Source organism: Hippocampus guttulatus, chromosome 4, assembly GCF_054856545.1.
Source record: "Hippocampus guttulatus isolate MCC_2025c chromosome 4, RoL_Hgut_1.0, whole genome shotgun sequence".
NCBI lineage: Eukaryota > Metazoa > Chordata > Actinopteri > Syngnathiformes > Syngnathidae > Hippocampus > Hippocampus guttulatus.
In genome coordinates this window covers 14,779,903-14,807,331 of record NC_141264.1, presented here as the reverse complement: position 1 = coordinate 14,807,331, position 27,429 = coordinate 14,779,903, and the positions used below count along the sequence as shown (strand labels likewise).

Sequence of the window (27,429 nt, the reverse complement as noted above, 5' to 3'; positions counted from 1 at the left end):
GTCACTCAGGGAGGACGCTGGTAAATAATGGCTGGGAGTGCCACTCTTGTTTTCCGTCTATTTTCTATACTGCTTACTCTCACTTGGGGTCTCAGGTGAGGTGAAGCCTATCCCAGCTGACTAAGGGCGAGAAGCAGGGTACGCAACGAACTGGTAGCCAGCCAATTAGAGGGAACATGGAGCCAAACAAGAATTCACACTCACAATCCGCTGTTTTCCTTGGTGATTTTTGTAAAAATATTAAGTGTGAGCGTGAGGTTTGAGAATGACAAAAATACACTATTGCTGAGCAAATCCTTATATCTTGTTTCCAAAGGTATCATTTCCATCATCAGTCCTTTGTGATTCCAACACAGCACATGGCTTGTGTTTGTCAAATCCTTCCAAACAACTTCACGCTTCAGTGACTGATACAAAGACAGACGGCCGGTTGAGGAGTGGGGCGGGGGGATGACAAGGCACACTGCTGGCCCAACCAATCCACAAAATATGAGCATTTTACACCAAACTACAACAGATTGACATCAGTCACAATCAAGTATTGAAAGAATGTTGAGCAGACTCTTTAAAGTGTACTTATTGGTAGATTTTACCAAAGTACAGCACATTCTTTTGACAAACTGAATGCTGACAATAGACAATAGTACACTTGCGCTCTTCGGTTTACACACCATGGCTAAATTTGCAAAATGTGTACCATTCTTTAAGGAAAGCGAGTGATGAGGCCGAACACATTTTATTTTTAATGAGATTAAAATTAAACTGCATGCAAACTAGTGCAATTATTTAACAAAACACAACAATAAAGCAAACGGGCGATACTGTACGATTTCTGGAGAAATTGCATATGAATGTTGAAAGAAAAAAAATGTGGAAACATGGACTGAAATGGAATGATAGGGAATGATACGGAATGACATTGGTGAAAACCAAGGACATCCTGAGACCTAAATTCAGCCCAGAAATGCGATGGGGCTCGGGGAATACGTGCAGCAGTAATGCGCCGAAAAGTTGTCCCCGACGGGCTGTCATGCTCCAGAAACAGACTCATCGATGGGATGCGGCTGTCACACGCTAAAATCATCATTGAATCATTGACAGGGAAGGGGGACGGCTGCTGTTGGCCGTGATGGCCGGAAATACCCCAGTTGTTTGGGAAAACATATTTTCCCAAAATTCCCCATGGGCACCCTACTCCTGGCGTAAAATGAGCAATATGTTGGTGAAAAATATGTATAAAATATGAAATTATACGGTAAAGAAATGTGAAATATGTTTTATGTTTATGCAAAAGTTGAAAAACATGGAAATGAGATGAGAAAACCTCTATGAGCGTGAATTAACAAGGACCCCTATCTGACCTGTAAGATTGAAATGCATCCACCTGCACGATTAGTAGGGGCTCACTGATATTCAAACGTGGATCTGTTTCTTAATTTACAGTGTTAAGCAGTAGCAACCAAAATATTGATCATTCATTATTTTGTCATGTTTTTCAAATATTTTTCAACAACTGTGATTTGCTTCCAACCAGCTCAGATGTGCCCCGCATTTCATTTTCATCAAATTGGTTAGCTTTCGGATCTGTAGAACCTCCACCAAAAATCGGTCGAAATAAGGGCCAAACACTGTAAAATATGTAAAGGTTTGACAAAGAGCTTGTATATTGGTTGCTTTCCACCAGGAAGATCGACAGAAACTACTACAGGGCATGTTTTAGATGAGCACATTCACCAATATTTCTGTACGCGTGCAGATGGTTTATAAAATAGGCCATGTACGGAGGGTGGAACTGGATAATCGTATCAAAATCTCCTTCATTCCTTCTCATCAATAATTCACTGCACAGACAGTCCAAGTTAAAAAAAAAATACGCCTAGGGATCCACAGCTATGAAGTTGACTCATATATATGATTTTTCTAAAATATGTTACATTCAGTCACTACACATATGAAATTGAAGCAGGGTCCTGACCCTTTTATTCCAATATGTGATATAATCATATGATTATTTTGTCACATGAGCTTCTAATTTCTATGTTGCAGTCAAAACAATCAGGCAATCTTTCACCTTACTGCCACTGCATAGAAGCAAACTATATGTGCAAATGCAAAGACAAATCTGTACAAACACACACATACACACACACACACACGTCTCAGTGGAGAGCAGACTGACATGCTTGTTAAAAAATCATGACAGGACTTCTGGGAGATATAGAGGAGTGTTTGTGCGAGTTTGTGTGTGAGTAAGACAGAGAGAGAGAGAGAGAGAAAGAGAGAGAGAGAGAAATAAAGAGAGAGAGAGAGAGAAAAGCTAGCCTAATGAGCCTATCACTCTCTGTGTATGACTTTGTTCAACACACAGCTTGAATTTGATGAAATGTTGTGGACATTTCAGAGGTTCTAAATGAATACATACAAAAACTCAATTTTAGCATTTCATTTTGCGTAAGAGGAGTGATACAGTATTGGATATTTTTAGCATTTTGAACCAGATTGAAAAATGTTTTCCATAGAAGGTTGACATGAACAAGGCAAGTCTAGGCCGCTTTATTTATATGAAATTTTTCATCTACCAGGTACCACAATTTTTAAGTTTACATGGTTAAAAGTACATTTAAAAGCATTTAAAAACCAAAACCAATCACAATCACAGACCCACCTCCCCGTTCCAAATCATATGGAGAGCAATTAATTTTTCAAGGTTTTGGGGAACTACAAAAAAAAATGATATCTCGATCTCCAAACTTAACTCGTTCCGTGACCATTTTGTAACTCAAGCATATCTCAAATCATCCTTCCCAAATGAAATCAGTGCATATGCCACAAATCCGTTCCAGTCTTACATTTGTACTCCTTCTTAGGTGTGTGCCTTGACCACCAGGAGGCAGTAAAATACAAACTTACATATTACAAAACGAAGGATTTCACAGCTGACGGAACTCAATAATAAGAACACCTTTATTAGTCTCGCAATGGAGAAATTCCCGATTCACAGCAGCAAAGTTATGAAAGGAAGAAGTAGAACAACAAAATATAGGAGCTGCTGGAAAGGCAGCCACTCACGCGACGCCATTTTGAAGTCAAAATAACAAAAATAACACAACACAACACATAGGACACAGACAGTCGTGCAATCTTCACCACTTTTCTGCATACACTTTGTTGTCTGAAGCAGTAATAGATGAAAGAGGAGAGGATCAAAGTGTCCTTTCACCAGAGGATCAGAGACGCCATGCTGAAAATGTGCACACGTCTGCTACAAGCTAAGTTTTGAAAGCAAACACGAAGCTGTAGCATCCATTGACGAAAAAGATTGGCTCACATCTCCTGTCCCATGTAAATCCACTTCAATTCCAAGCCGCGACTCCCAGTTCCACATCCGCATCGGCGCTCCGCGCCAACGCTCCTTTCTTCTCATCGTCGGCTCCTCAAGCCTTACATCCATCCAGCCGCAGGCCGTTCAACAGCACCGATCTCTCCGCTGAACAAAGCGGGGCTGTGAAAAATGCTGCCCATAACAGGCGCAAGACACAAGCGCCCCGGGACTGTCCAGCAACGACAGTCAAATGACGCCGACATTCCTCCCAGGCAAAAACAGTGCTGTTATACCCATGCTGCCGAGAAGGCGCAACCACCAAGCACAGTTTCCTCCTGTAGCAATACTCTTTTTTTCATTTTCATCCGCCATGAAAAAAATAACTAATATTACTGCAGATACTGAATCGCAATAATTCATATTCCTCACAATGCTACACACACACACACACACACATACACGTTTGTTGAAATTGTCTGGCACTCAAAAGGTTTTCTTTTCAATGGCTGGCATTGAAAGAGTTAATTACAGTATTTTTAGAGAAACTACTCACCCTTGCGACATGCGGACTCTTTAGCCAGTGGGGGTCACGTAAATTTAACGTTTTGGTTTTTTTTTGTCTGGAAAACAGTCGAAATGGCTCTGAGACAATTTATGGTTGCCGACACCTGTTTTTGACTCTTCCAAGACATCGTACAGCCTGTAAAGCACATATGCGAGCTTCAATACGTTCCAAAGGAAACGATCCAATACAAGAGAGAGATATTGGAGAAAAGTCCAATCTCACTTCCTGACATGGTGAGGCTGCTCCTCAACAAGAGCAGAACTTGTTAATTTGTGTAATAACAGTAAAGCACACCATTCTAAAGACATTTACGGCAAGTTGTCATTTACGCAAATTGATTGGCGCTCCCTCGCAAGGAAATAAAGCAAATTTCATCAGAGCAACAATTGAGTTAATGGGCGTCCCGAACTCGCCGGCTGTCACGATCTCTCTGTAACTGCTCATTAGACTTCCCCTCTGTGATTGTAGTGTCGATGGCTCAGCTCCTACACTATAATGAGTCCACTCGGTTACCAAGGCTGACCACTGGAGACCCAGGGAAAAGCCACCAGCTCTGCTTTAATGGAGGAGGAGGATGAGGGCTTCATTTGAATCTATGGCTGTTTGAAAAGTGCCACGGAAGAAGAAGCATGCAGAGCAAGCAAAAGAAATTCATTGCAACTGGAAAGTCTAATGTGATGATTACAGTCGCTGAGAGGAACACTTGCCTCACGCAATGCTGCATGTGAGGCTGCTTGGAAGTACGTAATGGACGCTTGTCGCATATTTGGCACTCTTGTCCAATACAGATGCAAAATATACGTGGCTGACGACCATAGAAACAATTGCTTGTCGCCACACAAAACCTGATCTTGACAAGCTCAATTTCCAGTCGAAATGTGACAAGATTTTCCAAAAGTGACAGTTTGTCAAAATGATTATTAATGTAGGGTTGGCCACTTGAATGTGATTTTTGAAAATAGGAAATATGTGTATGTGTGATATCGCCTGTAGGAAACCTGGTTTAAAAATAAAAAAGCACCTTTAAATTTGAGTAAAACAGTGCAACTTGATTACCGGTATTCATCAAAATATCTCCTCAACCTTTTTGTTTTGTCAGCGACACCGATTACACCAACTTTACGGCCATTGCTTTACTGCCTATTTTTTCACATCGTAGTCTTGAAATTGCGAGTTGTTTTTGTTTATTTGTTTGTTTGTTTGTTTTTAATGCAGCATACATATTCCCCTATTACAGAGTTAGAGTAGCAAACTGAAAATATATTTTTTTTCTCCCATGGGCAGCTCCCTGGGCATCACTAAATCCTGTTCCTATGGAAATTTAGTCCGATTTCAGACACACACACAAAAAAACCCCCAAATGAATTATCATGATAGTAATGAATATATTCTTAAAATACTTTGAATCGATGTCATACTTAAGCATTCTGAGGGAAACTCGTCTTTTCCGGCGTGTACTGCTGGAACATAGTTGGGTTCTCATGTTTTATGCAGTGCTTAACTCTTTGTACCAATTCTTGCAAAATTCCCACAAGACATGTTGAAGAAAGACGAGCACATATAGACTGGAAATAAAAGATCAGCCCGACTAAACCCCAGACTCTCTTGTGTGTGCATGCGAAAAAAAAGGCTAATGCTTGAAATCAATGGTCCATTCGGAGCATGCTGTTTTCTCCCTTAGACAACAAAGCAAAATTCGCAAAGAGCAGTAATGGCCTGAAAGATCATTAACACACACACATACACACACACTTGTATTCCGTCCACCCACTCCATCCACATTTGGGGAGTTCTATCATCACGAGCCCATAAAAAACATAAAATAGGAGGAATAGGACAACGAGTGGGGGCTATATTAGAAGCTGAGTAGTAGTGAGTCCACGAAGGACAGAATGATCAGGTTTATTGATTAATGCAGCGCAAAGAGGAAAACACCTCATTAAAACAGGAGAGCAAACAAATAGAATACCTCCATGAGAAAAGAACTTGTTCTGCATGGTTGAAGAAATGAGGCAACTGGATTATTCAATTATTCAACAAAAACGGGGAGCGCATAAAATCAAAAACAGTGGGCAGTGTGAGCACGTCGCACATCAAACGCTTGACGTTGAGGTCGGGGCAGCTAAAGAACATGTTGGTTTTTATATTCCATTTTGATAGAGTAGGGTGGCAAAGGGCCAGGGAGAAGGCTACAGTGGAATGAATGCGATAAAAAAAAATAATTAAAAAGTGAGAAGCGACCCACTGAGAGAGCCTCGCTCGAATCTCCCACAGGAACGTTGGCAGCTGCTTCTGTCTCACCCTCCAATGTCAATGCTGTCTACCCCTGAGAACATCTTGTGGCATAAAATGTCAGCCAAAGAATCCTCTATAAATATAATATCTATCCCTCTATCCATCTATTTCCAAACCGCTTATCTTGTTCTGGGTCTTAAGACCATCCAAGGCGATCGTGGACAAAAGACGGACGACACCTGGTGGTTGCCTGTCAGTCACAAGACACATTTGGAAAACAGACAAGCATTCACTCTCACATTCACACCGTCACTGAGTGGGAAAACTGACTGATGCTGCCTGCACCAAAGTCAAGCGAATGCACATTACGTAGTTGTCAGAAACCTTTAACACCATTCGGGCCATCTGCAACAGAAAAACAACAACAACACACACACACACACAAACAGCAATAAAAAAACACTTTTGACATCGAAAGTGAGATTAACACCTCCCTACCTCCCGCCCGATATACACAAATGGTGACACAGGTAAAGAATTGATCAAAAGTGTTATTACAGAAAAATGCAATACCGACAAAGTACACCAACGATTGCTGGTAACTGACTGCCAAGAAAACACGAGAAGAATACAAATCACCTGCAAAAGTCAAGGAGGAAAAAAAGAATGAAAATCACTTGTCATAAAAAGACACAACTTCCCACATCGGGGGTGTATAATAAATTATGCGCATAATATTCCTGATTTTTCTGGATGTGTGAAACAAGTGTTAGGAGGCGACAAAGTTTGTGTGAACAGAAGCTCTAATGATTTGATCTAATCATCATTGTTATGAATTGAAAACAAAATATGTGAGCATAACTTGACGCTGCTGTCCATATTGCTTCACTATCAACTCATCGGTTCTCAACGGCAAAAAAACTGAAAAATGTTTTTGTGCCGAAATGCCCTAAATTTTATAAATTAGGCAAAGTTGATTAGATGTCACTGATCATTTTTCAGCACAGTAAAGATTTTCTCCAGCTTTTATTGCATCACAGACCGGTTTCGACAAACATGAATAGAAACAAATAAAAACAAATGATTAAAAGTCACCATTTTGTTAAAGTAGCTGAATGAAGACGAGCAGTGATCAGAATTGCCAAAGCTAGCGCGGCTAACCTCTATTCTCATCTTCTCCTTTTTTGTACTCATTGACCAGCACTGTCGTGTGAAAGTTACTAATAGGTTGAACTAGTCGGTTCCTTGTCTAAATAGGAAAGTAGTACAGGAGTGATAGTGACAACAGTTCATCTCGACTGAGAGACAAACGTTGTATGTTGGGGATGAGCTAAGATTAGCCCGGGTTGTTAGTGCATTGTTAGTGGAAGTTACAGAGAGTCCTCTAATCATCTGTAAAAGCAAGGTTGTTAAATTAGTCTTAAATGATAATAAAGGGCTTTGACTGCATCATTTGTGTTATGTTTTTAGTTTCATCTGTTAATAAAGCTGACAATAAACATTTTGACAGGGGATGTCAATTATTCATGGTTTTTTTTTTCACTATTACTGCTACCTCGGGCCATCTTCAAAACAAATATGGTCCATGCCTGGAGATTCTTATCCTCATGAAAAGAAGATGGAACAACGTGTGTGCTGGAAGTGAAGTGCGCAATATTCCCTAGTTGTTCGAGTTGTACGATCTTTTCTTGGTGACCCCTTCGCTCATGAGTAATTAAGATCATTTGTCGTCATTTTCTGATGCAAAGTGTATTGAGTGCCTTCCTGTGGAATGTCTGCATTTGTTTCAAAGATGGCATGCCCGGTGGAATGTGTGTGTGTGTGTGTGGGGGGGGGGGGTATTTATTAATCTGTCGCCTTCTGCCACAGTGTTTCCATAATGAGCGCAAGATGCGACATTATGCGTGAAAATGTAATGAGCCGACGTTATTATAGGATCAGAGATGTATCAGTCTCCAGAGCAGATGTTACTCAACCGCCCTTCTCCGCTCCGCACTGATTATATTAAGCAGATGAGATGTGCACATGTGTGTGTGCGCTGGTGAGAATATGTGTGTGACAGACAGAAAGACGGATTCTGAGAGAGCAGCACAGATGGGGAATTCTAACAAGACTTATGGTATGCCTGGGAGAGGAGTCGCATATAAACCTTTTAACCATGGTGTCACACCAACTTTAGGGTGGCTCAAGCAAACAATAACAAACAAACCCTTTGTCGTTTGAACAAGAGTCTCTACGGCTGTAGCTTGAATGTGTGTCGTGTCAGTCGAAAGGATGTTTGATACATTGCTTCCAAGATAGATGGAACACCGGCTGCAATTTACATATCAACAGGTAAAAACTTGTTTGAAAATAGGCATGGTAAACAATTGAACGTAGTTCACCGGATAATTTTGGATTCACGGCCCAGATGTGCTCTTTTGACGCTGCAACCAATAGCGTGCTTTCGAGCTGGTATGAACGAGCAACCAATCCATATCACGGCTTTTGATGAAATTCAGTACACTTGCACTGCATGTCTACACAGAGGCAAGACAGCTGACAGTATACTTTGAACAAAACCATAACCCCCAGCATGACAGCATAAAGTACATCATGATATACGTTTGTCCCTAGCGTGTCGTTGCAGCAGTAAAGCTTCTCAGCATCACAAATGTAAACAATCATACACAATACAAATCTAATATTACAAATGCGACACAGCATTTCGTTGTTCACGGCTGACCCATGCCCTCCACAAATTTAAATGAGAGTGACGATCAAATTACGCCACTGACACATGAACAATTCATTCAATGATTGACACAGCTGTAATGGAGCATATTGTCATCATATTTCACGGATTATACCTGTGGTTCTCAAATGTTTCCCACCAAGTAGCACCTCAAAAAATACTTGGCTTTAAAAGCACCATCATCGTGATCAACAAGAAAATGCTGCAGCATAGTAGGCCTAAGTGTTCATAAAAAGAATAATAATAATCATAATAATAAATAAATAAATAGGCTTTCTTCCTTATATTATTAGTATTGGAATTCATTGTGATGATATACACAGCTGGAACATTGACACTGCACTTATAGATAATAATAATAATAATTGATTTATATATATATATATATATATATATATAATAAAGAAAAATCCCAGACTGTGCTAAAAGAATAAATAATTATTAATAATAATCATACTTGTCCGAAACTGCAACCACATTTGACTTGCACTTAACAAACATCCTGTCTTCTAATCAAATGTAAAGTGTACATTTGAATCCAACTTTATTTCCCTGGCGGTGGATTGTGTGGATCCATGATGAGCATCAGCATCGAGCATGTAATAAAAGAAGAAATACACCTGCACATCGAGACTATAACTTATATAGTCCATACAACTGTGAGGCCATAAACGGCAAGATGCATGTTGTTGCATCCACGACTCCACTTGGAAACGGTTACAAAAAAAATCTAGGGCAGTACATGTGATGTAATATAAATATGTCTGTTGTTATATTCGTATTATATCACCACTTTGCCCTAGATCTTGATGATCTACAGTAGACCGAACAGAGCCATAAACCTTTAAATGATGTTTACAGTCATAGTGATTTACTGTATGTAACTTTGAAAGCAAAATAGTTCATACCAGCTGTGGTTTATTGCAGTGGCTTGAGCTTTTATATTAAGTGGTGTTGCAGACCCGGCCATTTGTCAACAAACGCACGTCCAAAGTACGGCGCAATGCCCGATTAATGTATATGCATAGCTACTATCTGTATGTCGAGCGTTTTATCAGTTTGCCAGAATTATGAAGCACCAACGATTTAATTTTTAATCAGGCTCCCCCCGCCCGTGCTTTCACACTCGCGGTGTGTTCATCCACTTTGGAGCAACAACCTTGTCCCCTTTTCAGGTGTTTACTCCAAACCTTCACACATGCATTGCTTTTTGGGTAGCACAAAAAAATCAGGCAGCATTTCTAATGGGAAGTTTCTGATTCATCAAGTGTTTGTTAAGTTTAAGTTAAGTTGCCTGCCATCTATTTCAGACCTTAGGGTGCACTTAAAATCCTTTAATTTTACCAAAAGTCATAAGCGTCCGTTCTCATTGTCATCTGCAACTAATCGCTATTAGGCGTCTATGTTTTTGTCATCCCGGAACTGGAACTACTTCCAGCTTTCGTGTCTAGGAATCATTTTTTTCTTACTCGCCGAATGCTGCAGTCCCTCCTGAATTTGTTGTCATTTTTTGTTGTTGTAGAAAACTACAGTATATTCAAAATGACCCTCACTCGAATAGACCTTGCGCCTCACTTCATTTCTCTGTGTCATCCACTGGAAAAAAGAAATGCCTCACATCTGGCAAACAAATCTGAACCCTCAGAAAAGAAAACAAAATACTCACTTCCACAACTTGAAAATGGAATGTAGGAATGTGTTTACAATATGTTGTTAAAATAGTTTTCATCAAAACTTCAACAGTATTATAATAGTGTTTCTTCTGTTTTTGCTAAGAAAACATTTTATTCAAACTCAGGTGCCTTCATGTTAATAGATACCGTATTTTTCATAATGGAAAATTAGGAAAATAAAATACTCAAACCCTAACTCCCTAATTGCCTCCTCTGTTTGTGCCTCAACTGATAGCTGAACCACTGCCTTGTCCAATTTGCTTGTGTTGCAGAAACTAGTCATCATTAACAAATTACCATACTTTATTATTTCAAAGCCTCATTCTTAAAGGATGCTTTTGTAGTTGAGCAGCCCGGTGATCCAATGGTTAGCGCGTCAACCTCGCAGTGCAGAGGTACCGGGTTCGATTCCAGCTCCGGCCTTCCTGTGTGGAGTTTGCATGTTTTCCCCGTGCCTGTGTGGGTTTTCCCCGGGTACTCCGCTTTTCTCCCACGTTCCAAAAACATGCATGGCGGCTGATTGAGCACTCCAAATTGTCCCGAGGTGTGTGTGTGAGTGCGGATGGTTGTTTGTCTCTGTGTGCCCTGCGATTGTTGGCAACCGGTTCAGGGTGTCCGCTGTCTCCTGCCTGAAGACAGCTGCGATGGGCTCCAGCATGCCCCCGACCTCGTGATGATAAAGCGGATCAGAAAATTGCTGGATGGATATAATTGACTGCTTTTGAGATCAAAATCCCAATACTGTATTGATTCTGTTATTCTTTTCATCGGTGCATATTTAACTAGTTTAAAGTGATTTTAAATCATTTTTCAATTCATCATGACATCCCTAATTCAATTTACATGAGTGTCAATGTCCATTTTATATTAACGCATGAAGTTTGATTTCTTTGATTCAGACTATTACACAACTGATCCTCAGGTAGAGTAATGGCCCGAGCCAAACCCTTTTGCTTTAATTTTGTGTGTTTTGGTTCATTAACCTCGAGTAACAAGATCACCGGGACCACAGCCAGTCAAGCGAAATGCACCGCGACGGCCACAATGTGTAAAAGTGCTTTTCCGCTGGCTATCAAGGCCCGGCGTGGATCGTAAAGCCTTTGATATTGTGCTCTCTCTCATAGCAATGTGCGGCCAAGTGCTCATTAATAATGCTCTCCCCACACGCTTATTTATGGAGACATGTGTACACATGGATGGCCACACATAGGTGGCTGGTTAAACCGTCGCCTTGGTTTGGTGCTGTTGACCAAAGGACAGAGAAATAAAAATAGGTTGACATCTCGATGAAAGATGGACTTGTTGGATGTGTGAAGAGTGTATGTACGTGTGTGTATGTACGTGTGTGTGTGTGTGTGTGTGTGCCATTAACACATTCAACTAGTTATGTGTTTCCTCGGCCAATGCCGAAGGCAAAATTATTATGCCTAGAGGTCACTCACAAGGCAGGCAGGATACAAAGATGCAATAAGTAGCAAGAGGTGATTGATGTTTCGAGGCTAGTTGGACTATCTGACTCTCAATCTCATACATGCACACAAACAGACACACACACACACACACACGCACACACATACACACGTACATACAATAAAGATTATTTTTGCGTTTTTGTCTTGAGATACAAGCAAAAATCAGTGCTACAAGTACTTCAGATCCCCACCGTAAAATGGCGAGAGCAAACGTCATTCTATGTCAAGCCGCTATCAACTCATATTGGTTTCTTTCCAGTGGAAGGACAATATCAGTTGGTGGTGGTAATCAACCATTGAGATGGTTTTCCAAAAACAGGAAGCGAAAGAAAAAAACTTGAAAGACAAAACATAGCAGTGCAGTCATGTTTTATGCATGCATTTTCTGTATGTGAAGCGCAAATGTTATGGCTGTGTAGTGTTTAGCACTATTTTTCTTAAAAACACATAAGACGGCACTGTTTTCAGGCATATCTGATTTGAAATTGTCATGATGAAGAAAGACATATATTAAGAATTCAGTTTTTTTTGTGGATTTTGGATAGAAGAAAGGTGCACATTTCTTTCCATCCAAAACTGTTGTACTTTAGAACACTAATTGTTTCAGATGAGGTAATTGCAACCACCTGGGAAGGGCCAATTGTTGCTTGGACCTGATTGGCCTGAAGCTCAAGTGAACTCCCTTTAAAAGATGAATGAGGAAGTCACTGGGAGCCGGACAACTTGGAGAGCAGTGCTACACGTGGGCTGCTCAAAACTGGTCAACTGTCACTCCTGAAAATAAAGAAAACTGGAAAATCTCCTTCCTGAATCCTGGCTGAATTGCCTTTTTGTTCATTTTCACCTGGCCTGCTGTTTTCGCCGCACAACAGAAATACAAGTGCTTTGAGTTCACGAGCATGTCATCATAAGTCAAAGTACCGCTGAAAACTTATGTTACCCTCCCACAGAGCCAATTTTGTTGCCATTGCTTTTTTTAAAACACACCAGACAGACACTTGGCAGGAGACGTGTTTATGAAGCAACTGTCTGCATTACTAATAAAACAATGCGGAGGTTGCTTCATAGAAGGCGTCGGTCGGGATGCTGAGAGACGTGTGCTATCGGCGGCCCTCTGAATGCACAACCACATTTATGACCGTCTATCAATGACCCACTTCTGTGTTCAAAAAAAAAAAAAAGAGAAGGCCTCTGCAGCATTATAGCTTTAATTATCACACTACATCCCTGCTTTTATGTTGAGATGACTTGTATAATGAAGCTTATTTTGGAGGCAGTTCAGTAGAATTTTATGTGTTACTGCTTTTACTAACTGCTAAGAGTGGCGGACAAGTACTCGCACTTTCTTTTTCACGTTCCATCCTTGGCATTTTATTTGCATCACCAGTATTAAATAGTGTCGGCTAAAAATATATTTGTAATTTTCTGTCACAAATGTATCATGCTTGCTCCCAATTGGGGATCCTTCCAAATTCCCGAGGACACATCCAGCTTGGTGTGTCCCCAACGATCTGCCACTGGATCCTCAGCTTCCTGACGGGACGGACACAACAAGTGAGGCTGGGAAGAACAAGATCATCAACATGCACTACTAGCACTGGAGGGATGCGTCCTCTCTCCACTGCTCTTCTCCCTCTACACAAACAATTGCACCTCAACACACCGAGTAATCAAACTCATAAAGTTCGCAGATGACGCCACAGTCATCGGTCTCATCAAAGAACAACAAGAAGTGGAGCAGCTGGAGCTCTGGCACAGCCAACACAACCTAGAGCTGAACACGCTCAAGATGGTAGAGATGATCGTGGACTTCAGGAAACATCCTTCACCACAGCTGCCCCTCACACTATCCAACTGGCCTGTGTCAATTGTCAAGACCTTCAAGTTCCTGGGAATTACAGTCTCCCAGGACATGAAGTGGGAGATCAACACCAACTCCATCCTGAAAAAGTCCCAGCAGAGTGATGACGAAGCATGGCCTGCCACATGAGGTGCTAGAGACAGTTCTCCATGCGCACCAAATCCAGCAGACATTCAAACAGCTTCTTCGCTCTAGCCATTAACTACCTAAACAGTAATCCAAATCTACCTGTATAGTGGCTCTTTGCAAATTTGCACAACCCTGTGGAACAGCATTACCGCGATAATCATTGCAGCTCCAGCTCTGAACTCATTTGAACCACTGTCACTGATCTGTATTCCACAGCACCAGACACTTTAAATCGCTCAAGGACACCTGCATAATTGCACACTTGTTGTACCACAAATACTGCTACTGGTCACTTTAAAATGGTGCAATGATTTTCTGCACCAACTGTACAACTGTTATAGTATTGTATTCTTCCACTGATCACTTTTGCTCTGCTTGATACTTTGCACATTGTCTCACAGCTGTCATTGGGTGGTACGACCGCACAACGGTACCCTTACATTCCGGAATGTCGTTCCATACTTATTTGTCATGTTCTTGTTTTTGATGATACTAGTGCAACCTGTACTACCGGAGACAAATTCCGTGTGTGTTCTACATACTTGGCCAATAAAGATGATTCTGATTCTGATTCTGATTCTGATCCTTGCCATCTGGGCTCATTTAGGCAAAGTCCGACTCTGATAAATTACAATGTTAACTTCTGTTATGATTCAATGTGAAATAAGATAACAGTCACCTCTGGCACTTGGGGCTATTGCATTTGTATTTCACTTCCACTAAAATATTAGTTTGGCTTCAGATGCAGTCGAAAAGAAAATGTTAACCATCCTAGATGCTTCTTTTCTTCCCTCCTGTGAGTCTTTCATAGTAATTGAGTATAATGTTTATTTATTTGCAGGCGAACGCTAGCTGCTGAGGATTATTACAACATGGAGGAGTGCGACGGCTTTCTCTTAGGACACAATGGCGCTTATTTATCACAGGAAAAAGCAAACAACCCCATTCAGTGTCCCTTGGGACTGTGAACGCTCAGCCACTCAAACAATTCAACATATGATTCAGTTAATGAGAAGCCAGATGGCATTACTTGAGACTGAAAACAGGATATTCGGGGAAGTAAGACATTAAGCATGTCGAGATTTTTGTTGAAAGTCATTGAATAGATGTAATTATGAATATAATACAAACCAATTTAAATTGACATCGTTAGAGCCCCCTACCAAGGAAGTGACAACAGTTATTTCTTTCATCTAAATATTGTTTTTGAACACTTTATGAATATTTACTGTACAATGGTAGGCGTGCTTCTACCTCGGAACATTGCAATAGACAACAGCGGAAAAACTGAAGCAGGCTTTGCAGCATGTACATAAATTAAAAGGTTTTTGTCAAAAATAGAACCCTTTTTTTTTTCGATTCATCTGAAGGGAATTTAGGTGGAATACAGTCTCCAGAGGTGCAACTGATTGATAGAATATCTAGAAACATCTTTTAATCCGGCAGCACCGTGTCCGACTGGTTAGCACATCCACCTCAGAGTAGAGAAGTCCAGGGTTCGAATTCAGGCTCCGCCCTTTCTGCGTGGAGTTTGCATGTTCTCCCCTTGGTGTGTTTTTTCCGGGTCCTCCGCCTTCCAAAAACATGCACCATTGAGCAGCCTAAATTGTCCCAAAATGTGATTGTGAGTATGAATGGTTATTTGTCTATGGGTGCCTTGTAATATGCGGGCAACTAGTTCATGACGTACTCCATCTACTGCCCATGGGAAAGTGCCTTTGTCAGTGCAATATGTCATTTTGCAAACAGTAGGGATCATTGGTAAAGATGTCGGCATGTGCGAGCCAGTGTTACACTTCTACACAGATGCAGTGCATCCAGTCTTACCTCTAAGGCTGTTGACCTCTTGCGCAGCAGTTGTTCAATGTTCATGGCCGCTCTGGCCACCAGCTCCTCGGCATCATTCTGCTCCACACTATAGAGGTGCTTGTTCCTTAAGAAAATCTGCACACGTGCACACACACACACACACACACACACATAGACACACACACTGTCATGTCTGTGTTTTTGTTTTGTTTTCAGCACCAGCTGGAGGGATGGGCGTTTCCCTCCAGCAGGCCCACCTGTTCTTCATTTACCAATCAAGCTTGCCATGTATTTAAGGACTGCCAAGATACCTATTCTCTTGTTGGATTATTGACCTTGCTTGCTGTTGCGCTTCAAGTGTTGTATACTAGATCTCTTGTTACCTTTCATAGTCGCTCTTGTTTTGTCATTGAACTTTGTATTTTCATTGTTTACTTTTTATGGATCTTGATCTTTGGTTTTGTGTTGTTGGACTTGTGATATTTTGTTTGTGTATTCACAGTGTTCTCTTGTAACTTGCCTTTGCAAGCACTTTTTGTTTTATGCATTGTTTTTTTCTGGCTCCTTGTGACCAGTGATTTCAATTTGTATTTTGTTGGTGCACTTTTTTGCAATATTTTTGGCATTGCACTTTGAGCCTGCATTTTTGGAATCCAAAACATTATTCGGTTCAGTTCAGAACCTGACAGAGACACACACACACACGTACACTATCGTGTATACTGTAAGAATCTCAAAGTTGACTCCATTTGAGATGAAATTAAAACTGTAAATATCACTATAACACCCCCATGCCCCTGCCACCCCATCCTCCTCCAAAAAACTGTCACTCTTAACCAAAATGGCAAATGCCCTGTTCACTTGGACATGAAATGGCATTGTATTGAAAATGTTTTACAGTGACGAATGGATTCTAAATTGGGTGTTTTTTTTGTGTTCTGAGAAATGGGGGTTACATCAAGGACAACTAAAATCTGAATATTTTTGCCTTAAGCATTTTTTGTCAAATAGTGGATCGTATGTGGTTTTAACACTTCTATGCTTAGGCCCTAAGTACCCAAGTTTAGACAGTTTTGTATAATGGCCAACGATCATCTGAGGAATTTCACCAGGATATGCAAATATTTGGTGAACAATAAACCACCCTGAACAGCCATTTTGTTGCCACATACAAAGCAATTTCAATAAGATCAAAGCACCACAGTGATCAGGTGCTAAATATCCATCATTGGCTTGGTCTTACCTTGGTGAGACTCTTGCCTGCTGTGGCGGTGTCGGCCAGAGTGATGAGTTCTTTCTGCATCTGATCAACCCATTCTTTAATCCTGCCATACAGGAGACAGATACACACACACACACAGGGACCAAGTTAAGCCACTTCAGAGGCAACATCACGAGTGCAATTAAACTCTCAATCACGTTAGCCCAGTCGGCGAGTGCGACAGGCGAGCTCCTCAATCATGAGGCATCAAGACATTCATCGGGGGAGGTGTTGCCAAACAGATTGGCCAATACAATTGAAAGGACCGGAGTCTAACAGATCTTCCATAATGTTTGTAAATAATAGGTACTCGGGTTCCCATAATAAATAAAATCACATCTATTTCAATAGTCCCTAACCAGTGTTCGTATCGTCTATATTATTCTCTATTAAAAGCAAAACCAACATGAAATTTAGTTAATGTTTGAGCAGCTATCAGCTAGCTAAAATGTTAGCTTGCATATGTGGGTTTTGTCGAAACTACTGAGGGTTTCCTGCACACCAAGGTTTCGGACGAGGTCTTTGGTTTACAAAGATGGTGAATCCAAGTGTTTACTAAAATGTATCCTCTTTTTTTTAATTGTATAAACAACAACCTTAGTTTTGGTTTTGGTTGAATTGAAGGACATGTTATTTCTCCAATTATTCATTTGTTTTAGACATCGACACAACACCTTAATTGAACTGTTGTCATTTGGTGATACTACTGATATAACTCTGTATCACCTGCCATGATAGTCACCATTAGAGTTCCGAACAATTTGACCCAAGTGTAAGCATATACAGGACGAACAAAACTGTCAAAGAACTTACCCTTGAGGGACGCCATTTGCCATGACCATTCAATCAGACTCAATACTCCCAAATGGCACCAGATAACTCCTCTCCTACAAGTAGGATCTGAACCATTTTAGGACTGTTCCGTTTAATACTAATCAATTTTCCAACCTGTTCACCAGTATATTAAGAGCTGCTGTCTAAAATGGTGCACCGAGATCCAACAAGACTAAAACTGACACCTTTCCTGAGTCAGTCTTCAACCTTGTATCATTTAGCACTTTAATAAGTACTGTACTGTGATGAGGATGAAAACCTGATTGTAAACTGGCACAACGTCCATTTAGAGTTAAGAAATGGCTGCGTGAAGAAGGAGAGATTTGAGATGGGTTTCTACTTTGCTCAAAGCGAAGCAACCAGCATTGTCTTTTTTTGTGTCTTTATGGCAGCTACCGTACTTTCAGGGGTTTAAGGAAGCTCTGTTGACTGAAGTGGGCAATTGATTATTTAGGGTTTGTTTACTAGTGGCGCAATCAGCGCTTATACCACCCGCAAATATGTGTGACTTGTTGGAGAAAGGTCTGCTAAGTTGTCAATCATGCCAGTCCCTGTGTAGGCAATGGCAAGTGGCTCAATTGTGAGACATCAAAACAAACAAGAGATTCATTGGGCGAAGCATCGCCAAACAGGTCAGTCAATCTGATTGAAAGGACCAGCATTCAATAGAATGTCATCAGGCGATTTCCAGAGAAGCGGCCAAATGAGTTTGATGTCAGTGACGATGATTGTGATGTGAGTGAGCGAACCAGGAAACGGAAAGGTAAGACTCATGTGCTTGTCTATAAGAGCCCTATGGACCTCATATCTGAAAGGCGTGACAAATAGATGTTTAATCCATGATGTAACACATCATTCTCCGTCTTTTGCCACCCAGAATGATGTGTTTCCAACAGTAAACAAACACTTACTTGTCATTTGACCAAGGCGGACTGATTGAGAAAGAAGAATAAATGGCTTCATTGATGACTATTGCCATCCTTTCATCCGCGATAGTTTGAATGTGCAAAGTGTCATCTGAAAAGATGGTACACAAAGTAAATCTTTTCCAAGGGATATGGAACGGCAGGCGTGATTGCTATGTCGACGAATTGATTAAAAAAATGGTTGATTCAGAAATCGATGTGGAGGAAATTCTGACACACTTAACATCATTGAGAGAGTGGCTGGAAATAACTTGGGTCGCTTGCATTAATGCAACTCCAAACACAAAACTCTTTTTGTCATTTCTGCCACCCAGAAGTACCCCAGCCCCTATTGTTCGCAAACATTATAAAAAAATTCTCGACGATAGCGCTAGCACTGCACCACGTGGTTGCATGTTAGGATCGTAAAACCAATCCGAACCACCATCTCGCAAAACTGAAAAGAAAAAGTCTTGACATAATCCTCAAAGTCAGACTTTAGTATGATTACCGGTACTCACAAACAAGCAATCAATGTAGATGTGATCATTTAGATGAAAAATATATATAAAATATGTCAATCATTCCACATCTACAAATTCACAAGAACCAGTAACTTATGCACCAGAAATGTGTAGAAAATGTTGTATAATCCGACACAAAGTCAAACTCCTTGGTTTGCATGCATATACAGTACATGGGTGCTAAATGTAGATCTGTAAGTAATGCAGTCGGCCGTCCCCCTTTCGATAATCCTGATCGCCATCTTTGGAAACAAAAATAAACAGACTAAATCAAAATAATCCACCAAGTAAAATGATATAATATAACATTATGCTCTGATTGCTGAGCATTTGCCGAAGCTGCACAACACCCCAAATGTACATCACACTATACACGGCAGAGTAAGCATGGAAAAACCAATATGCTCACGCAAAGGATTTTTCCGAGTGAGCGTAATTGTCGTTGTGGATGACCAAGATATCAGTCTGGCTCCATGCAGCTGAGCAAGCTGCAAAGTGTACAACAGGACCAAGAGGCCAGAAGTGAAATGTTTTCACGGACAGCGATTCATGATATGTAGAAAATATACAGAGCACCAATGGTGAGAAAGAGGAGACCATTTTGATCATAGCAGTAGAAGCACAAAGTGAAATTGTTTAGATGGGGGAAGCGCGTCCATTGCAAACAAATTGCAGTGCAAAACAGCTGCTTGCCTTTAATTCCCAACGCCAGATGGTTATGAACAAGCACTGCAGACTGAGCAGAATGGTCTGCCTTATGAAAAAAAAAATGTATATTCTGTACGGGAGATGTGCAGCCACAGCACATTTTGTGATGCCCACTATTTAATTCCATTTTATATGCTGACTGTGTTAGAAAGGCTGTGAGGACCTGGCTGGTGACTGTGCATTAAACCATCCATCCATCTATTATCTGAACCGCTGTATCCTCACGAGCGTCGCGGGCATGCTGATGCCTGTCCCAGCTGTCTTTGGGCAAAAGGCAGCGTACACCCTGAACTGGCTGCCAGCCAATCGCAGGACAGAGACGAATCAAACCCTTGACCTCCGTACTGTACTGTGAGGCGAACATGTTTTAACCAATTTTAAAACTCACTAACAGTAATGTAGATTACCATAATGTATAAAGTCATGCAGAGGTTGGTTTATGTAGCCTGCTACGAGTGCTGTTGCACTCTAAATTTGGAAGGTGAGCATTTTCAGGAACATAACACTTGTATGTACCGGTACATTTTGGGACCCAATTTCCCCAAGGTTTCAGTCCGTAAAACACAGTTGACATATGAACAAGTACTACTGTAGCTTGTCTAAAAGGAGTATGGTATTCAAATATGAAAACACAAATACAGTAAATATTGTCGGAGCTTTCCGTCTCCCAAAGTCCTGCGCCTCTGAGTTTTGCCGAATTGTGACAGTCTACAGATGATTAAAATTAGGTTCTGTTTTTAATTAAATCCGTTAAAGAGAATAACAACATCCAAGGTTTACAATGGAAAGATATAAGGCGCAATAACTATGACAATTGATTTAATCTGTCACGATAAGGACAGGCTCATAATACCAAACGAAAAAAAAAATGTTGAAAGTGTGAATAGGTAGTGGCTCAGCAATATTGTTTAACTTGACTGGACATGGTTAACCCTAATGATAACTTCACTCGACTTGGTTGAAATTTACTGCACCCTCGACATGACTTGGTGTTTGCCGTAGTAACCTAGGCGTCATGAACAAAGAAACCTATTGTTGGGATTTTATTATTTAAATTAGATGCCGTATGACATCACACGGTACATAACAGATTGCTCATATCTTACAAAAGATTTCCTTGGATGTTTCATTTCATTCTTGATGGGTGGGCTATTTCTATACAAGCCATTAAAAAGTACATTTTCCTTAATATGGCCCTTTTAAAAGGCAAGGGCATTTTGGGAAATGGCTGGAAATCAAGGTAATCTACTTTTCAGTTATAAATGTCAATGCAATCTTGTGCTCCCCCCCCCCACACACACACACACAACACACACACACACACACACACACTGTGTGACACATTTCAGGGCCTTACAGTGGGTGCAGCATGACAACAAGACTTCCTCTCAGCTGTGGCATATTTTTGGGATCCCCGATTTGGTTAAATTATTCCTACCTGTGTAGATCTCTTTTATGCTCCAGAGTGTGCTGATTGTGGATGTCAAATTAGCATTTGAGAGCCGCACAATTAGTCATATTCTCAGTTTGAATGTCAATGCGAAGTGGAATGAGGACTTGTTGGACTGCAAAAAGCTGTACAGTGAAGACAGCTCTGTGTTACACACTTGACGTTTCCAAGGAAGTGGACACCTCTCCAGTGTGCTATTAATAAACTTGCTCCCTTAAATCATGTATTTCCAAAATCACACTTGACGAACACCCTGCTGCAGTTAGGTGGGTCTGTCAGAACCTTAGACGTGAGAATCGTCCTGAAAGAAACGTGTGTAAAGAAATGACCTAAACACCCGCGGAAGAATATACCCCAAAGTGACTCAGTAACTTGCAATAATTGTCTACTTTTTTGCAGAGGATAAAGAATATATGCCTTTGAGTTTTATATTGTCTGTCCATGTGTGCTTCTCCTCTCATTATGTATTAGCATGAAACTATGTGGAATTGCTTTAAGAAAAACCAAATTGGTGTTTGAAATATGCAACACAGACCTCAAGTCAATTTCAGTGTTTGTTAATTTTTTTTAAATTTTTTATTTTTTTTGCAGACGTTAACTTCATCATGGTAGACAAGTGGCTAACACGTCATATCACAGTTCTGAGTTTCTGGGTTTGCACCACATCTCCGGCTATCCAGTGTGAAGTTTTTACTTTCTCCACAAGCAAGCATTCACAATCACACCTAAAAAAACATTTGAGTCAATTATGAACCATACATGTTTCGGAAAGTGAGTAACCATGAGTACCCTGAGCTGGGATTTAAACTCAGAAGCTCTTGATTGTGAGGCAGACATGCTTACCACTTAAATATGTCGTAGAATGTTTTTCTTCTGTCATTTCTAATGTTTCGAAATCTGAACTAAGCCAACCTTTGATTTTTGACCTGAGAGATTCCAAGTGCATCACTGTAATTTTAAGCAACACAAGCACTGGGCTACTATATGTATTCATAGACAAAACCTTTTGTAGTGCCGCAATCCAGAGGAAGAATTTTCCATTTTCAACCCACCCTTTATTAGATCTCCTATTATGTTGCGGACGGTCTTTCCTTGGGTACAGGTCAGATAGGGGTTAGCTGCAGCTGATTTCAACCAGCAGCACAAATGCGACTGATATAAATGTCTGAGTAACAGTATCATGTTATTGCATTTCATTAGGTGAAGCAAAGAGACGCAAGGTGTAGATGATTAAGAAGTACTGGTATTCAGAAATGCATAAAAAGTATGAAAATAATTGCCATTAAGCTGGGGCGTAGTCTTTGTGTGTTTTGATTAATCCAGCCTATGGTACAACCGCAGCACACAATTGAACACAGACGCACGAAAGACAAGTGGGTCAGACGCGTTGTTGTTTTTCCAACGCACAAAGAGCAAATGGGGGCAAACAGGAGGAAACAATGCACGACAAGCAAGAGACAGATGTTGTGATGCCAGCGTCACCTTGGGGGGATAATGAGCTGGCCAATAAAGGGTGGCCCTCACCATCAAACGTTTACTCCAAGCTAACCCACATTTGACGGCAAGCCAAAAAAAAAAATCTTCACAATTTAGCATCGCCCATCTGTCTGGTATACCTGCTTCTTATTTGGGTGAATTTCATAGAAGGGGGTTGGCTCCCGAACGAGCCCTGGAATTTGTCCCAAATTCTTGCCGATGTTAACACGACAAATGCACTTAAAGGAAAACTAAAACAACCCAAATAATGATTCAATTAAAATTTATTGAAACTTGGACCTAAATAAATGCATAATAATAAGCTGTTTTTAAGGATTACAACCAACTATATTGACCTTAAATTATAAGTACAATTGACCTTTACCTTGGCAATGAATCTTATGTATACTATTAAAAGTAGCCCGTATACCACGTTCCACACTTTGATCACTGCTTGAGATGCATACTGAAATCAAGTTTCGCGTGATATTAAGGTGTATTTTTTTGAAGTTATTGAAGTTCTACTTGCCATAGAAGGGGAGATGTGAAACAATTGGTTTCACATCAGTTTGATTACCGGTAATTAAAATATACCCGTTATCGTAAAACAAATGGATTCCTCCGCTCTAATATGTTCCATACCTTTTATAGAGGACATTGCAGCTTGTAGAAGTTGCTCACATAAGCATCACAGAATAGTTTAAAAAAATATTTATTAATATAAAACAAATTAAGCTCTTTCTTTATGTGTGATACTTTCTGCAGTATGGATATATACAGTAACTCCACAAGAGATCATTTGGGAGCAGGTGTGGGATCCAAAGTTATCTCACCTGGGAAAAAGTCAAGGGTTTTATCAGCAGCAGTCTAACAAGCTATATAACTATCATCACATAAAACATCCGTCTGTCAAATGCAATTTCATCCCAGCAATAACAAGTTCGTGAAAATGCCATTCAAACGGTAATGAATTACAATGAACCATCGTTATCGTCGTTTATCATCTTTATTGTTATTATTTTGGAGAGCATATGCGTAAAACATTGCGTGTGTAATGCACCCCCATGAGGGTCCAGTGGTTTCCATTCCACAATAGCACATCATATTGAATACAGTACAAGTGTGTGTCCAGTCAGTCCCACTGAGTTGAGCTGCACAGCAAACAAGTTGAAGAACAACTTGATGATTGAGACACGCGCGCACGTACACAAAAGGTGGGTGACATCCTCCAAGCCCACGCGCGCATATTGATTTCACAGACAGACAACCCACGCCACCCGAGCGCCTCATAAAAACAAATCTATAGCGTGTTCGCAGAGGGCTCCGTTGAAGACAAGACAAGAGAAAGGGAAAGAGACGATCAATTGGATTAAATACTTACAGGAGCTGGGAGGGGAACTGTGAAGCCCGAGACGCACTCAACAGGAGCAGGACCTGGAACGCCCATGCGTGCGCCCTGCAGGTATCCATTGGAAAACGATGTGGGGTGTGGGGGGGGGGGGGGGGGGGGGGGGCGGTGGAGATGGAGATGTGTGGGGGCGGAATGTAGCGTTCCTCGCCGCTGATGAATGAGCGAGACCGGCGGCGTGACGCTGCGTCTGCCTTCAGGTGCCTCAGTACTCGCTGCTGGAAAGCTTTAACGCTTCTAAGCTGATCAGAGGGACAACAGACGGCACCGACAGGACAGGTAGCGCCGGAGCTCCTCCTCCTCCCGATGGATGAACGGCTCCCTCCATCTCTCTCTCTCTCTCTCTCTCTCTCTCTCTCTCTCTCTCTCTCTCTTAGGTTTTCTCACTCACTCACTCACTCACTGTCTGTATGTCCGTCCAAATTAGTGCCTGGTTCTATCTATCTATCTATCTATCTATCTATCTATCTATCTATCTATCTATCTATCTATCTATCTATCTATCTATCTATCTATCTATCTATCTATCTATCTATCTATCCTTTGTTCCTTCGTTCCTTCCACTAAATGACAGGTATACTCTGTATGCCCATTTTTTTATTCACCAATGACAAGTGAAATGTATGACATTAAAACAGTGAATTTACCTTTTTTAGGCACAGTATTTAAATATACCAGCTGCAATGGCACCGACTTGCTTGAGTGACAAGATGAAAATGTGAATGCCACATGGGAATAATCATTGCCTGGGTGACAGAATTGATTTCACGCTTAAGATATCCTGAGCAAATCTCAAAGCACAAGAAGCCACCTGTCACAGTTCATGAAATCAAATTAGTACCATCCATTCATTTTCGATAGTCATTTGGGTTGCGGGTGAGCTACAACCTATGTTAGCTGACTTTTGGGAGAGTGCACGCTGAACGGATTGCCAGGGCATGGATAGACAACGAAGGATTCACACTCACTTTCACACTTAAGGAAAATTGAGCAATTGATTCAAGTGGAATTGAATTCATTTGGAGTGCCGGAGGACACTGTTGAACCCGCATCCAGCTCATGCAAGCACAGGTTCAGAGTCTGTGAGGCAGACATGTTAATCACTTGGCTCACCGTGCTGAACTATATTAATCGCCGGTGACCAAATTTAAGAGGATTTTTGTACTGAAAGTGGCATTGTCTGTGTTTCTGTAAGTTTTTTTTTTTTTGATTGGATTTACTTTTGTTTCATGTTTTGTAATGTACTATATATACTGTATATGTATAAAATATCCATCCATTTTCCGATCCGCATTACTCACAAGGGTGGCTGGACCCAGCTGTCTCCGGGCAGTAGGCGAGGGACCTAACCTAACCTAAACCGGTTGCCAGCCAAACGCAGGGCACACTCACACTCACACCTTGGGACAATTTGGAGTTGTCAATCAGCCTGCCATGCATGTTTTTGGAATGTGGGATGAAATCGAAGTACCCGGATTAAACCTACACAGACACAGGGAGAACATGCAAACTCCACACAGGAAATCCAGAGCCGGAATCGAACACTGCACCTGCGCACCTTTGCTGACGCGCTAACCAGTCAACCCCCGGGCCGCCAGACACACACACACACACACACACACATATATATATATATATATATATATATACAGTATATAGTATTAAGGTTGGGACAATTTACAAAATCCACGGTTCAGTTCGCATCTCGATTTTGTGGTGGCGATTTTTTTATTTGTACACTGTGACTCTTCAAGAAATCAATCATGTCTTATGTAGTTAGGTTAATAGTGAAAGAATGAAGACCTGAAGTATTTACACAGAAATAGTATACATTATTATTATAATTATTGTATTATTATTATCATTGACACATTTTTTTCATCAGATATCAAATATCTCTGCCTATCACTGCCAGCGGCGTGCAGTGAAAGAAAAATTAAATGCTCTTCCTTCGGAAGGTACACGCAGCAGTGTTGCGTTGGAGTGCAAGTCACAAATCTCAAATTGTTGCCTTCATGTTTCAATCAAGTTACTGCAAAAAAATTAAATTAAAATCTCGCTAAATATTTCCGACTTTTGTGTTTCCTGTTGAATTCTCAGTCGAATTGCATCATATTATGCTCACTTTTGAATTAAACGAACATCAGCATTTTGATTGGGGGAAATTGAACACGTGCGTGAGTGTGTGCGTGCGTGTGTGTAATGCAGCCCTGGAGGTGGGGAGTTGTGGCAGCACAGGCAGGATGCTCAGGGACTTGGTTATCAATCGTTGCCTGGCAACCACACACCATCTCTCGTGTCCTCTCACCCTCCTCCTCGTCCTCCTCTTCATCCCGTCCCCCCCTTCCCCCTTCTTTCCGCTTTGTCTCTCCCCTCTCAACAAACACTGTTGCATTCATCTCACCATCTCATCCGCTCTCCAAATTCTTCCGAGACACCTTTCAGGCACTATTGTTTTGCTCCCAGGGTGCACCGGGACGAAGCTAGCGAAGATGAGAATGGTCGCTTCTGGAGGAGTTAGCGAGTGCAGGGATACAATAGAGAGGAAAAAGTGAAGACAGGCTCCCTCGGCAGATATTCATTACTTCTTTTTTCTCATTAACAAGGAAACATGTCGCTACATCCTGCATAATAGGTGTCAGACTCATCCCAGCAACACCTTTCATTTCCATTACGAGGCTTTGACAATGAAGCTTCTAAAATCTGGAAGAACTGAAAAATGTGATCCTGATTGTCACTTTACACCTCGACATGGGATTGTTGCATTTATAGAAGACAGATTCTGCATTTTTTTTCACTGAATTTAAAACAGGTCCAATGTTTTTTAAAATAATTATTTTGTCAAAATCCACCCAAGACAAAAGATACATCACATTTTACCTTGCTTTTGGAGTCTCATTGACCTGTTTTAAGGGGCCAATGCTGAGGAAGGCTTTCGTTAACCAGGCGGTACTCGGGGCTTTCAATTAGGCACTTGACTACAATTATCCAAAAGTGAGAAGAAGAAGTGTTCCATCATAATGAAAGTGGATTGTATTTTCATTTATGGAGGCAGTACTTCAT

The 27,429-nt window shown here is 41.0% G+C and overlaps 1 protein-coding gene across 1 annotated transcript in view; it reads right to left on the bottom strand.

The window, feature by feature from the left end:
* LOC147206066 (voltage-dependent calcium channel subunit alpha-2/delta-1) overlaps positions 1-24,445 on the bottom strand; it is a 77,791-nt gene extending 53,346 nt beyond the window's left edge. Inside the window, exons 1-3 of the mRNA XM_086108882.1 lie at positions 24,340-24,445; positions 17,044-17,125; positions 15,819-15,935 (exon numbers count right to left, since the gene is read on the bottom strand). Coding sequence (XP_085965008.1) covers positions 15,819-15,935; positions 17,044-17,125; positions 24,340-24,428 — 288 coding nt within the window. The 5' untranslated portion in view covers positions 24,429-24,445. The remainder of the gene's footprint in view (positions 1-15,818; positions 15,936-17,043; positions 17,126-24,339) is intronic.
* Between the last annotated feature and the right edge of the window lie 2,984 nt (positions 24,446-27,429).